Below are 15,400 nucleotides of genomic sequence, written 5' to 3'. Positions count from 1 at the left end.
GTCCCTGTTGCCCACGCTGAATTACAGAGCATTTCCTCATTTGCTGTTTAAGTTTAGTGTCATGTAGCTCTGCCTGTACAGCAGCATCAGCCTGGATACTGATTCACAGCTGGACATGAAGCACTTTACCCATCACTAAAACCACCACTAAAGACAAATATGGTAAGAAATTGTTATTCACAATGTTATTTATAAGGTTTTTATTTTTTAATAACTTATCAATTAATGTGAGTGATTACTAACTCCACCACAGCACCTTTCACTCTTTTATGTGTTGGCTGTAAACGTCTGTCCATTTCCTCCTGACCCTCAAGAAGTCTATGAATACCCCCGACTGTTTTATAAAGACAATCAGCAGATTTTAATGTTTCATTGTGGGTGAAACCTCAGTTTCCTTCTGTCATGTAACCAAGTACAGTTTTAATTTAAGACTTTTTAAGCTGGTTTAAAATCCTGCAATTGCATGATCTGACATTTCGAAACAGCAGAGCCTAACCTTCTGGTAAACCCCGTAAAATGTTGACGTGTTAAGTTGCAGTTGTTCCCTGCCGTTATTACATATATTTCCCAGTAAAAGGGGAAGTTGGTTTTGGATTTTGAAAAAAAGAAATGTCCATGCTGCTGCTGATGAAAGAAAGCTCTATTACACACCGCTGTCATTGGTTAATGATTTACAGCGTAATCAGTAATGTGTTATTGCTGCTGTTCTATCTTACCAATTCCTGCTGAATTAGACACTTTAACTGTGTTTTTATACTTTTTTGTGTAGAAAAAGGTCAATTTAGTCTTTAAATTGTAAAGAATCCAGGTTTTTCTCCATAAGATGTACAAAGACGACAAAAACACAACTGATTATTGTAATTTCAGCAGTTCACTCTACAGTTAAACAATTAAATTTAAGTTAATCAACTACATCAAATGTCTGTCCTCTGTAGCAGAGACTGGCTGGTGCCTAATATGTGATAAAACACTACCTCAATCAGAATCAGAAATACTTTATTGATCCCCAGGGGGAAATTTGTTACAGTTGTTCTACTTAAACAGCATTAAATAATAGAAATAATACTTATATCACAATATATAATACAATATATAGAATAGAAATGTGTATATATACAGGTATAAACATATTAGTAAAAATTAAAACAAAAAAGGAAATATAAAAAATAAGAGCCTATATATTAAATCAAACAGGTTAGTGCTAATTCAAAATGCTTTTAAAGTTCATCAATATCCCAGAAAATGTTTCACACAGCAGAAAATAATCCAAGTACAGAATAAGTAATCAATGTAATCAATTATATTGTAATCAATTATATTTTCTGTCATATTTTATTTGACAGTCTTTCTTCAGTCCTTCAGTCTAAGTTTTATCACTGAGTCGTAAATGTATCTGCAGCACACCTGCAGTCTGTCAGACTGCCAAACCATCTGCGTTTATGTGTCAGCGCCAAAGGATGCAACACACAGTCACGCTCACAGTTTCTTGTGCAGACTAAAAGGCTGACTGAAAGTAGAGCCCGTGTGTGTCTGCGTGTGAGTGAATGTATTTTGTGGTGTGGAGATAGAAAAAAAAAAAATTGTCTGTTTCCTTTCTTCCTTGTAATATGAGAGACGACTGCGAGCACAGCTTGCAGCTTATTGGTGCAGGGGTTACAGCGGAGGGCGTCTCTATGGTAACGGCCGCAGGATGCTGGCTGAGGTACAGAGGTGTGTGGTTGTGAGCACTTCCTGCTCTTCTTCCCACCCTCTCTATTACGACTTTAGGTGTTCAAACAAAAAGATGGTGTAATTCTTTTTGTCATCATGTTTTCATTTCGTCCACATAACAGAGCACAAGAGGCGTTCGTTCATATCAGAATTTATTTTTATTCACATCACGTTTCATGTTCTTGCTCGTGACTCCACCTGTTGGAGTTTAACTGTGAACTAATGTAACATAATAATTTTGAAATGTTTCTGTCACTTCCCTCTTCTAGTTTGCTTTATTGCTGTTGGTCAGAATGACAACATCCCCATATAACGTTTACAGAGACACAAAAAGCTTCAGTCATTGATATTTCAACATGATAGCTGGAAAACATGTTCACTGGGGAAAACACTGCCGTTCCCCCCTTCCGGACCCAGATTTATCATGCTGGTCCAGTTGGGGGGGATTGAACCCGATTACAAGCTTTCATCGACACTAAACATTTACACTCTGGCCACTTTATTAGGTACACATGTACAATTTAATGCAACAGCTCTGCCACAGCTTCTACATTCAGGAAAGTTATAATGTTATTGTTGACTCTGTCAAAGAGGTGTTCTTTAAACTTTCTACAATCTACATAAACAAACACGACCATCAGCAAGAAGATTAAGTATTTCTATGTAGTCATGTTAATGTCTGCCACCAGGTCAGATTCGATCAGTAGTGTTTCCCCTTGGTGGAAGCTCTTGTCCACAAGGGCTGCCAGAATCAACAGAAAACTGTTTCATTAAGGGCTAACTATATGTAAAATAACTATATATTAAATATAATGTTTATTATTGAGTTCATAGTTAGTGGTGAGTTTGCAAAAATAAGAAACACCTCTCATTATAATGCAGAGCTGAACAATAAACTTTACTTCAAACATTCTGAACATTATTATCTTTGTAAAGGTAGAATTCATGGCTGAGCTGTTGTGTTGTATTTGATTTTACCTAATAATAACTAACACTGGTCTTGTGTTTTTTTTTTGCATGCAGCAAGGTGGTGCAGTTTAATGTGAGAAATCACACAGGAAATTACTTCTAAACATCCAGTTTAATACAGATAACGGTCCCGCCAAATGCAGATCATTCATGATGCAAAAGTAAAGTAAATGTCATTAATATATTAAGTAACCAGAGTTACAAGGTACTTCACTGATGCACAGAAAATACACACAAAATCCAGGATATCAAATCAAGGCAGGATACCGAAGTCCTTCCTATAAAGTTGAGTTTATTTATATATTTCTTAGGGACTGAGTTTCCATCTGTAGTCGCTGGCCAGGTGTAGACCTGGAGCCTAAAGTCAGTTTAAAATCAGTCGTAAGCTACGTTAACGTTAACTACAGTAAAAGCAGAACACAGGAACAGTAAAAGCAGATAGCATAGCTACTCACCACCAAGTCACGTGACTGTTTTTACGAGCTTTGGTTTGCATGTTATTGACAGGGTGACCCTAAACAACCAAAATACAAAGGATACAACAAAGACAACCTCCACATACAAAGAAACACAACATTGTTACAACATCCTACTGTACGATGTTACAGCCCACGTGGCCGCAGAGCTCTCTCTTCATTAAACTCTACAGAGTGACCTACCTTTGTTTAGATACACAGATCTAATATGCTGAATGAGTACAGGTGCTGAACTTAGAAGGAAAAGTTGTTGGTCAGCGTCACTATAAAATGTGTTTCAGTTCTTTTTATTTAGTCAGCAGCTGCAGTTTTTAAAGCCACAGACTTAGTGAAGTAAAGACTCTTCGTTTTTGAAAGCTCTTCTAACTTAAACTAAAGTTTTAATAAGAAATAAGATTTCAGTGTATCATTAGTAATGATATAGATTTTTTATAATGATCGAAATCTCAGCCATGAGGATTTATAATTACTCATTGCTGCCTGCAGTTTTGCACGGGGTTAGAGGAGACATATCAGTGCTGTGAAGATCAAAGCAACCAGGAAACTGTGTTGTTGCACGGTGCATTGTCACTTTGTAAAGATAGCAAAGGGTTTGACAAGCAGTGTGTGTTGTGTGCGTGGGGGGCATGCCCTGCTGTGCTGCTAACTTCCTGCTTCAGAAACCGAGCTGCTGCCGTTGAGTTTGAGCTCCTGTGTTTTCATCAGGAGGAGAGCGTTGATGTCAAGGCTCTGAGGGCCAAGTTCAACAACAAGACCAGCACCTCAGACACCAGCAGCCGGGACAGCGGCTCCCCGAAATCTCCACGACCTGGGTTTGGGAGGGCAATCCTGCCAGTGACCGAGAACAATCTGGCTCTTCACAGACTGTCTCCTGTGGTTCCTCCTCCTCCGATGGCTGGTCCAGGCCTGATGAGGATCCCGAGGGCCGAACCAATGGCAGCCTCAATCCCCCCAAGACCTGGTTCCTTCCCTCGACCGCCTCCCAATCATGGAGTCAGAGCACCCATCCCGCCGGTAGACGCCACCAAGGTCAAGCAGACCGGGGAAATGCTGCAGAACATGATGCTGCGGCACCAGAAGCCTCTAGGCATCAAACCATCCCAGAGTCCAGCTCTAGGTCAGTCCCCTGCACCAACTCCAACCTCTGCCCCTCTACCACTTCGACAGCAACCCCGACAGAGGAGCGCAGGGGAGGTGACCCCGCTGAGAAAGCCCCTGCCCCCTGAAGGACCCCTGCCTTTGAAACCCAAACGGCCTCCCAATGTCAACCTGGAGCCATTTCTGAGGTTCAGCCGAGTACCTGCTCTTCCTGGTCCAAGAAAGCGGGACGGTGAGTCTCTCAGGCTTATTCACTCACAGATTTGTAATTATGTAGGACTCAACTAATAAAGGAAGACAATCTAGACATTCCTGCTGTCTAACTGGAATCTCTCTTCTTATATTTCTCTGGCTTAATGTTTAGAAAAGGTTAACCCTAACCCTTCTGTTTAAAAATAACTAACCTGGCAAACAGTGGCTGCATTTATAAAAGATTAATCAACATAGTACAAGGACAAACTAGTTAATTTCCTGCCCTGCTCATGTCTTCTATCTCAGAGTGAGGACAAACACAGTTGTTATTAGTATATTAATAATGGCCGAATTCCATTTAGCTGCTTCAGTTTCAGGGTCCATCCTTAATATTAGTATTAGTAACACTTAAGCTTTTCCTGCTAAAATGTCTGCAGTGAAAAGGGCCAATGAGATGAGGCATGTTCCCATTATATATTTGACTTGTCTTTGTCAAATGAATTAAATGTAATAATGTATATTTAAAAAATTAAATTAAATTGGAAATTGGAAGTCTTCTATAAAACATTAGTATTAATTTATTAATTTTCTTGTAAGAAATGTGTCAAAGCATTACTTCAAACAAGTCATAAACCACAATGTGCTTCATATTTTTGTGGAAATGTGGTAATTACCAGCAGTAAAGCTCAAACAAATAAGCCTATTGAAGAAAAGGATAAAGTTTCAGCGTATTCATCATTAATTTTGGTCTTTTTGTTAACTGTCCATTCAACAGAGTAGGTGTAGGCTGGTTGTCTCTGCCTCATTTTGCCTTAAATGTATTCACATAAAGACGTTCTCTCTAGTTCTCCCAGCAGGTTCACCAGGTTCAGCAGGCAGAAAAATGTCTTTACCTGCAGTAATCAGTCCTCCGAAACCGCCACAACGATCCAACAAACCCAGCAGACTTCCACGCCAAGTAGCCTCCGTGTGAGTATTTAGCTCGATGACACAATGCTGGTGTTATTACAGCATATTACCTCTATTTCACATCTTTAATACAAAATCAGCAATAATAAAAGCACTCGAGAATGCCACAGTGAAATCAGATTAGTATTTCCAGCACAGTAGTCATCATACAGTTAACATTGCAGAAAGGAAATAGTTTGAGGATTTACATTTATTTTGAATCAGCGACAATCATGAGCTGAATATATAAATGTGACGCACTTTAAGGAGAACAGATCATGTCAGAGACTTTAACAAGTTGTGGAAAATAGTATGCAGCATTCAGGTGTCAGATATGTGTTACTTAATCATGATGTTACTGGTTTGAGACCAGAGACCTTTACTGCACGTCATCTCTCCCTCTATATATATATATATATATATATATATATATATATAGTTACCTGACACACTTTACTTTCAGCTATCTAATGAAGGTCATTACAAATAATCTTAGTTGGTCGAAACCAAAAACAGATCTAAAAGAGAGTAAATGCTGGACTTACACAACTTCAGTGAATGATAATGTTGCTCTGTAACTGCTGGATGTGTAAATCAGTAACAGTTGGCCAACAAGTTGACCTTATCAACTTAAAGGTAATGATAGGTCAGCATATATCAACTATATATGTAACCAACTTGTTTGACAATATTTAAAATCTGTTATTTCTATTTCTAGTTCTAGTAACTTTACCGTTGCCATAATTCAGAAGTTAAAAGAGTAAAATGAAAATAGACCAAAGGAGTCAGGTAGACACTGATATTTTTGGGTAAACATAACACTGTCTCCTAATTACTAACGTATAACAGCAAATATATTTAGAAAGAAATGTAAGGCCACCCAGATTATGGTTTGATTAACAACTGAGGGTTGAGCCTTTCAGATTGTCAGTGTAGATATGGGGGGGTGTATATTTTTTTATAAAAATTTGCTGAATAATTAACATGTTTGTTTACTGATTGCAGGGACTTTGATGATCAGGACCAGGACACCTATGATGACATTGCAAGCTTTGAGAAGAACGGTAACAATTACAGCTTGTTTATTGGTGCATTTTGTTATTCTTACACATTTGAAGTAACTAAGTGAAGAGTTATGGCTTGTAATTTCCTTGTATTATCATAAGTATCAAGCGTTTGTTAAAAGGATGGAAGACAGTGTTCTTATGTCTTTGTCTTTGTGTCTGTTTTGTGGATTCACAGAGTCCCTGAGTGACAACAGTTCACAGTGTATGGACGGGGTAAGAACAGAAAACTGAAACTGAAATTTAAATTACTGTAAAGTGAGAATGCCACCCTTTTTAAGAATTCAAAACCAGGTGGCTCTTCTCATGATAATTTAATTTTCTCCCCCTTTAATGTAGTAATTTACCGTGCAAGAATGTTTTTCTTTGCTCTTGCAAATAAAACCTTTTCTCTTGTAGGACGACGACGACGATGTGTATGAAGCTATTGATGAGTAAGTATGAACTTTCTGCCTCAAACATTAAACCATTGGGTCTGTATTATATGTAGAGGGCTAAAAGTAGAAAGTGACTGCAGCTGCATGAATATGATGTGTTTCTATTATTTCTTATACTGCTACTGTTATTTTTGCACCATACTGCGGGTAAACCTGTTGCAGCTACTATACGCCAACAACCACTACAGCAGCTACTACTACTAAAAAGTTTACTCAATTACAGTTTTTGTCTGTTTGTTTGTTTGTTTGTTTGTTTGCATTTAACAGAAAGTGCTTAAAATTCATCCAAAATGTCTCTGTGAAGCAACATTAAGTGTGTAATGATATTTCTTTACGGTTATAAGTTGTTTGTGTGAATCAACATATTTCCTGTTAGAGCAGGATAGTGTGAAAAAACACACGGGTGGGACTGTATAAATGTGGGCAGATTGGAAGAAACTGAAAAAGTGAAAGGTGGTGAAGTTTGTAGACAACAGTTGGTACAACAGTTTACTGTGAGGTACGTAGGACACTCATGTGTCATTGGTGGATTTTTTTTATTTAACTACTAATATGCACCATTTTACAGAGAGGCAAAGCAATGGATGAGCAATGTATGAGAAAATAACATGAATGGGAAGTTTGTTGTTCAGTTGGATGGATGAAATTCAGTACAATATATAAAAACAAGTAACTGTAGTCCATTACAGAAAAAAGACGGAATCAGATTACAGTTAACAGGAGTTTTTCTTTAAAAATACAGAGTACAGGACACATTGTTGATGCTAAAAATCTTTTTCTGCTTCCATTTTCTTTTCAAAGGTTACATTGTTCTGTTGTCTTACACAATACATTAGCATGAATACTTCTTATTGATATTTCTTTTCTCTTGTTTTTATTTACAAATTTGTTGTTGACATAATCCAAAAGTAACGTAAATCTATCAAGTTACGTTACTTTTATGTTGTGATACTTGGATAACAAAAACATGTCATTAGTAACTATATCGGATTACATTTTTAAAGTAACCCTCCCAACCCTGGACATTCATAATCGCAATGTGATTAAACCTACTGACTTTGGTGATCCTCTGAACGCCACAATGAGGTTCACATTTGCAGATTTGAGTAAAACGTCTCAACTAATCTTGTACACACATTTCTGTTCCACGTAAGGATGAATTGTAATGACTGAATTTATATTTTAATATGTATATATAACATTCTCATCAGCCTCAGCTGTACTTTGTGTGAAGTGCAAAATATTCGTAAGCTAACTAAGATGTTGAACATGGTGAACATTATACCTGCTAAACATCAGAACATTAGCACTGTCAGCATTTAAACATATTAATGTAAGCATTTAGCTCAAAGCACAGCAATGCTAGAGCCTTGTTATGGTGTGATGTGAACAACTGTCTAAAAATGTGAAAAGTAACCTCATTTTAATTGTTCCTTTATAGGGACCAGGTGGAGGTAAATCGGGTAAATGCTGAGAAGAAAAACAAAAAAGAAGCAAAGAGGCAACAGGAGCAGGAGAAGAAAGATCAGATGGAGCGTCAGAAAAAAGAATATGAGTTGAAGAAGAACTTTCAGGTGAGGAACCAATAAAATTTGTCCTCCAAGGAGATGCACCACCTTACAAAACAGGAATGCTATTTGCAAATTGGAGATTTAGCAGTATATGAACATTTAAGGGGTCAAGCCAAAGAATAACTTTTTTAAATTGAGACTGAAGAACAAGTTAAAAGGCAAAATGTTAGAATATTGTAGCCTACTAAATGAAAAAGATATAATCTAGTCTATCTTAATCAAGTTTAATAGTTTGGTAACTTGCTGACCTTCAAACTTAACCAATGTTATGGTCATGAATCAGTAAATGGTTGAAACATATATTTTAAACCAGAATAAATTATTTGAAATTCAAATTTGGACATTGAAACCGCCCACTCCACCCCCATTTAAATCTCATTCATTTCTGTTTCTTGTTAACTCTCACAACTTAATTTCTGTCTTTTTGTAGTTGCAAGGGGAAGTGGATGTTCTTCATACTGCCAGCGTCCGGCATGACTGGCACGGAGGAGGAAAGCTGGACCTCAGTGTACGACAAGGCGAGAGCGTGGAGATAATCCGATTGAAGAACAACCCAGGAGGCAAATGGCTGGCTCGCACGATGAATGGAAACTGTGAGTTTGACTTTAAATTTTAATCAAGTATGTATAGAAAACCTTCAGTCTGAAGCTATCTTTAGTACCATTAAGTTAGGTCCTGAGTTAGACATAAAGCAGCACTTGAAAATGTATCTCCCTACATTAGCTTAACAGACACTGCAGAGACCTCCGTTCATATGAAGGCTAAAATCTTGGTTTTTGATGTGATGATATTCTGTTTGTGGATTACAGGCTGGTGGTCCTGTGTAGCTCAGTGGAAATATCCAGCAATAGAACAGAATATGTGTGTGTTTGTGTGTGTTTGTGTGTGTTTGTGGTAGGCATAGGTTTGCACTAAATTTATTACACTTGGCTTTGTTGGAAACATTGGCATATTTATAAGTTGGAGTTTTTCTTGAATATTCCTTGGCATTGTAATAATTGCATCATTATTATTAGATCTGTGTGTGCTCTTGTACTAAGGACCAATTTTAGTTTATATCTTCAGATTGAAGACATTTTGTCTGCTCCTTGCTTCCTCAAAGAGCTGTAGTCCTGCCAGGGCAATAATTGTATTATGTATATAAAATATGATGTATCATGTTACGCAGATGATACTCAACTTTATCTGTGAAACCAAAAAATGGTGGTCTTATCTCCTTCAATCTCTCAACCTCTGTCTTATTGCATACTTCCTCTAGTGTTTGATTAACCTTTCTAGTAGTGTAAAATATGCAAGAACTTGCAGGGCGCAAGATCTCCCATTATAAGAAAATAGTAAACACGTTGAAGATCATGAAGAATGCCACTAAGCAACGCAGAGTAGCATTTTCTCTACTGGGAAAGTGAGGCTGTGTAAAGTATTTACACATGTTTAAAGCTTGTTTAAAGTCACTCCAGTAGGCTAACTGTCAATTTAGCATGACATTTGTGTTGCTATGGTAACTTTAAGTTATAATTTCCTCCGCATTGATTTATGTGATAAAGCTGTCAACTGAAACTAAGAAACAAGTGCCTCATGTGCCAGTGCTATAAAAGTATACTGTATATATAAATATTGTACATTTTATGTATTGCACATTAGCTTGGCTTGGTGAACAACAAATGTTTCAGACATATTACTCATTCAAAAAAGCAGGGACAAGCACATCAATATCTGGCTGTCTAGTTACTTTACCATTTACTGAATTATATATGTTGATTGTTCTTGTAGACAAGAAAAGGCTATTCTTCAGTTGTATTATAACTAATCTGTAGCAGAGAACAATGTGGACAACATGTATTCAAATCACATGATAAAAACTCAACACTATTTTAGTTTCATTGATCTAAACAGTGATACTGGTTTGTAGTAGATCTAATTCATAAGAATGAAACATATTAAAAAAAGAAGTAAAAATCTTGAGTAAAACCGTATTCTGTTTTACTTTTCCTTTCCATTAACTTAGACACGAGTGTTGAAAGTCAAGATAACTAAAAATTAAAATTATTTGATGTGGTTTTATATAGACACCTGGTAATAATATTGAATATCAGACTTTGTATTCTGTGTTTCTGTGTTGACTTACACACTGACCACTTGATGTTATGTTACCTTGCAGACGGATACATCAGTAACACGTGTGTGGATATTGACTATGAGGCAGTGAAGCGCAAAGTGCTCCAGTCCAGAAAAACAGACTTGCCTCCACCACCTCCGGACCCCCCACTGGAGTCAAATAACAGAGACAGGTGCAGTAGATCATGTTAATCCTGTACTGAACTTTTGTGATATTGTGAGAAAAATTTCTTTTTGACCAACTTTTCCTAAAGGTTTTAAAGTAATTTTTCAGTCATTAGTGACTCTGTAGTCCTACCTGTAAATTCATGTAATTATTTTGTTGCATTGCTTTTTCACTTTCACCCACGTCTGTTCCAACTAACATGTTGCGTTTCCTCTAATCTGCAGCATGCTTGAAGATGATGGTAAGTGACAACACAACATAAAGCATAAACATTACTGGCACATACCAGGTACAATCTCAGATTTTATTTAACTTTATCGTTGCTTAACATAAATATTGTTTGGTTTACGCTCTTCTTTTGTTGAAAGCAGAGGATTCACAACAGGGATCATGAGCATACACTAAATTCAAAATTAACAAGAACAGCTTTATTTTCCTTGAAATAACATGCATAATTGTGTGTGAGTGGGTGTCATGTTGGTTCTACTTTATTGTTTTTTTTATTGAGAAGATGAAAAGATTGTTTTAGTTTCAGTTTGACTGTACTTTTTGTTTTCTCTTCAGATGACTATGATGACGTGCAACCATTAACTGAGGATTTCCCCCCGCCACCGCCTGAAATCAGGTATCTATTCACAGCTTGCCCACTGACAAGGAACAAGAAACAAGAGCTTGACATATTGACAACTCAGTCCATCTCCATTATCAACATCATGTAAAGCTTTATTCATGTAGATCTGATAAGTGATGAGACCAGATGAGGTAATGTTCAAATAGGAACATTACCTTATTGATTCATATTTTATTAATCTGTGGGATAAAATGTGTTGGTGATAAATGCATACGTATATTTGATTAACTGTTTGTCATCATATCTTTTTACAGCATAGATCCAAAAGTGATGAAGGATCTTAAAAAGAAATTTAAGGTAAATAGTTTTCACACATTAACACCAGAATATTTGGTTTTAGTGGTAGATAAAGCAGAATGTCATCAGTATAGCAGTGAAAGGAAAATGTTCATATTCTATGTTTATTATTCATGGTTTTTAGTCACGTGAGCCTGGAGCCCTGGAGGGCAAAACAACTGCAAAACAGGCATTTGAATCATCTATTTATTTCAAGCCATGAATATTTATATCACCTCTTAAAAGAAGAAAAACACAGATACGTGAACAAACTGCAAGTTTTGGGGCACTTGTGATCCATATACAGCACCTGCTGCAGTATTTCAGTCACAAAAAAACAGCAAAATCCCTGCCAGAGCCCCAGTTTCGAGATGTTTACATCGCTCTTATGGAGAATGCCTCCCCTTACACTGCTGCCAGACTGAAAACATACAAAAGTACAGACCATGAATGTCCCCAGATCGGTCTCTGTGCCAATTAAAGCATTTTTTAACTGATCGGTATCAGCTATATTGAGCTTTATTGACCTGATTATTCTGTAGAAGCACAACCCAGTTCTGTCTGCTCGTCGGTTAGTACATCCAATCACACAAAAACTATCCAGCATTTACAAACTAGGTCTGTGTCGAAAATCACTACCGGTGATTTAGCTGGTAGGCAGCAGACTTGATGCATATAATTTAAAATAAGATATATAATAACTATATAATATAACTGTTGCTTCCCAGTATGAAGGGCCTCTCAGGGTGCTGCACACCATGATGGTGGATCCTAATAGCATCATAAAGAAGCCAGGAGGGAAGGATCTACACGTGATTCAGGGAGAAATCCTGGACGTGATCGAGCTCACCAACAGCAAGAAAGCTCTGTGTCGCAACCAGTTTGGAAAATGTATGTAACACCTCACTTCCTTCTTCCACTTCTTTGATTGTACTGTATGTTATTTTAATCAGCAGCATGTGACACATGAGCAGTTTGTCAAGCTGACTGACTTTGCAAGAAGAGTAAGAGTTGCTTGACGTAAGGGTGTATGGGTCATCTGGTGTTTAGTGTGGGTTTTCTTTGTATAACCACAGGGAGGTCATGAGTTTGTGTCCAGAAGCAGCCACATGTGCTGTCAGAGTGTCAATGAGTTAAACACAAAGATTTACTACACACATGTTTTCAAGAGTGATTAACTCTTCAAATTATTCAGAGCACACTGCTCCATTGAAGTACAAAAGTTAGAAAGCCATTATTGTCATTAATATGTGATTAACCCTACATGCATGCAGTATCTGTGAGGCTGCACAGTTGTACTTTCAGCTAAATGCAAACATCAGTATTCTCACTATCAAAATTATTTCCAACTTGAATATTGGAGAAATAATCACCTGATGCTGATGTGCTGCAGTTGTTGAGATATTTCAATAAAAACTAAAAATGTCAGCCTCATGGTGGCGCTATAAAAAGTCAGAGGATGACCAAAGACAACAGAAGGCACTGAGGACAATGAATGTCTTTTGTGTCAGTCCATGTAGTAGATATTGATCTTGAATATCTGTTATAACTTTTACTATTCACCCAGTAATTTTTTAGATATTTAAATCTTGACAAAAGTTGACTGACATATGTTCTATTTTTATAATGTACGTAATGCCAGAAGCAAGGCAAAAAATATCACACACGTAATAATGTGTTACCACTCATCAGTTTGGCGGTTGCACCTTTAACTACTCAATGAATAAACACTGTTTACAGATAATACTAAAGGAAACATGTATATGTATGGATTTGTGCTCATAGTATCATCTCTGTGTGTGATTATTTGGTCTAGAGGAAGACTTCAACATTGGTCTTGTTTTTAATAATAACGTTACGTTATTACCTGTGAATCAGGAGCTTTGTGATTCATTACTATCAGATCCCAGTAATAATATATTAGTAATAAATAATATTATCTCTGAGACCCAATCATGGCCTCACATAACAGTTATAAAAAAATAATAAAGATATAAACAAAAATACCATATTGTTTAATATAAGCTTTAATGTTTAAATTAGTTTCAATGCAGCAAACATTTAAGGTCCTTTCAAGCTGCCAAAAATTACTTTTTTTCCAGCATGGAGAATTTACAATTATTAATCTTTGTCAGATGATAATAATATTTATAATAATTAAAATAGCAACAGTTGTATTTTACTAATTAAATGGGACTGTTTTACATAAGTTTGTTTTATCTCACCTCCCACAGATGGTTATGTGCCCAGATTTCTTCTTCTTCCAATGTAAGTGAATCTTCATCAGTTTAATATGTGCCACCAGTAGCATGACTGTATTTGAGTCTCTATAATGATTCATTGTTTTTCTGTAAACACATTTTATTAGTATCATCTTTGACTTTTATTGTTTAATAAAGATTGTTTTTAATTAATTAGTAATTTATGCACACAATTAGATGATAATAATAATGATAATAAATTGATAGATAAATATATAAGTACATAAAAATCAATTAAAGCCAGACTAAAAAGGTAAGTCTTGAGACAGATAAAGTTACATATTGTACTGGATGGATACATTTTTTTTTAAACTAAACAAAGTGCTTCATTCGTGCTTGAATATAATGTTTTTTTCCTGCAGTCAGTTTAATATCCATCTTGCTTTCCAGGGAAGGAGACATTTATGACGATGTTGACTACGCAGGTGGTGAGTTATCTTTGGATCTTCCTGTTCTGTAATAAATGCCATGCAAACTGTGCTATTGCCACTTCCAGTCTCAGCTGACATTGACTTTATAATCTATATTTAAGTAAATGTTTTTTTCTTCTTTTGTATTTCAGACATCTACGACAACGACTCTCCACACACTGATTATTAAAACTTGTCAAACTGAGTCCACACGAACACACACGCAGACAAAAGGTAACAAACTATATAAAAACTAAAAAACCAAAACCTTAAGCTGTTTAAAACTATATAACTATTTTTGCTTTTTTTGACTCCACTAGTCCCATTCAGTCTAGACTTCCTGTTACAACTGACAGCGGTCTGGCTCACAAACAAACTAGCTTATATAAAACTAAAATGATATGTATGGTAGAAAGATACAGACTCACTCAAACATTCAAACTGAACATGCCCCGTACATCATTTCATTGTTTGTCAAACTGCTTGTATAGAAAATGAATACACTATTACTGTAGCTTTGTGTTTTGCTCGACATCTGAGATAATGTAAAATAAATGAATAAACTTGTTTTCTGGTAATTGTGTCTCAGTTTGAATTGACTCTTTTCTTTCTTTTTTTAATAAAAATTGAAATACCTTAACCACAAGAAGTGTTATGTAAAGTGGAGGAGGAACATGATGGAGACCTGTGGAAATGAGGCAGAAAAAGTAGGTTTTTACTGGAAACAATGTAAATATATAGTGAGTTATTATATATTGACAGTTCAATTGGGATATAAATATGTGAAAATTCAAATGGGTGAGATGAGAAAATGAATCGTGATACTGTTTTTAAACAGCAGAGGGGACCATCTCTTGACTTTGCTTGTTCAACATCCTACGTCAGTCGTATCGGTAGCCATATCAAGGCTTCAGTTTCACTTTTAAAAAGAATTGGAAATATGAAATGTTTTGAATAACTTACCTCAAAAATTTAAAAAGTATTCTTTTGTTAGGATAATTATGTAACTAAAGTTGACATTGCATAATTAGCGAGAAAAATGACTGCACACATTAATGTGTTTCTCCATATTACAT

The 15,400-nt window shown here is 36.3% G+C and overlaps 1 protein-coding gene across 1 annotated transcript; it reads left to right on the top strand.

Moving 5' to 3' along the window:
• Positions 1-14: 14 nt before the first annotated feature.
• Positions 15-14,902, top strand: si:ch73-40i7.2 (FYN-binding protein 1). The gene is made up of 16 exons (XM_051376529.1): positions 15-162; positions 3,861-4,485; positions 5,291-5,414; positions 6,399-6,457; positions 6,636-6,673; positions 6,857-6,891; positions 8,336-8,468; positions 8,896-9,058; positions 10,624-10,753; positions 10,971-10,987; positions 11,311-11,371; positions 11,632-11,674; positions 12,382-12,544; positions 13,888-13,921; positions 14,305-14,342; positions 14,477-14,902. The coding sequence occupies exons 1-16, from the start codon at positions 160-162 to the stop codon at positions 14,512-14,514; spliced, it is 1,704 nt and encodes a 567-aa protein (XP_051232489.1). The 5' UTR covers positions 15-159; the 3' UTR covers positions 14,515-14,902.
• Positions 14,903-15,400: the final 498 nt, after the last annotated feature.

This window comes from Dicentrarchus labrax, unplaced genomic scaffold (assembly GCF_905237075.1).
Source record: "Dicentrarchus labrax unplaced genomic scaffold, dlabrax2021, whole genome shotgun sequence".
Taxonomy (NCBI): Eukaryota; Metazoa; Chordata; class Actinopteri; family Moronidae; genus Dicentrarchus; species Dicentrarchus labrax.
The sequence above is the reverse complement of the archived record's forward strand: the minus strand, read 5'-3'. Positions and strand labels throughout refer to the sequence as shown.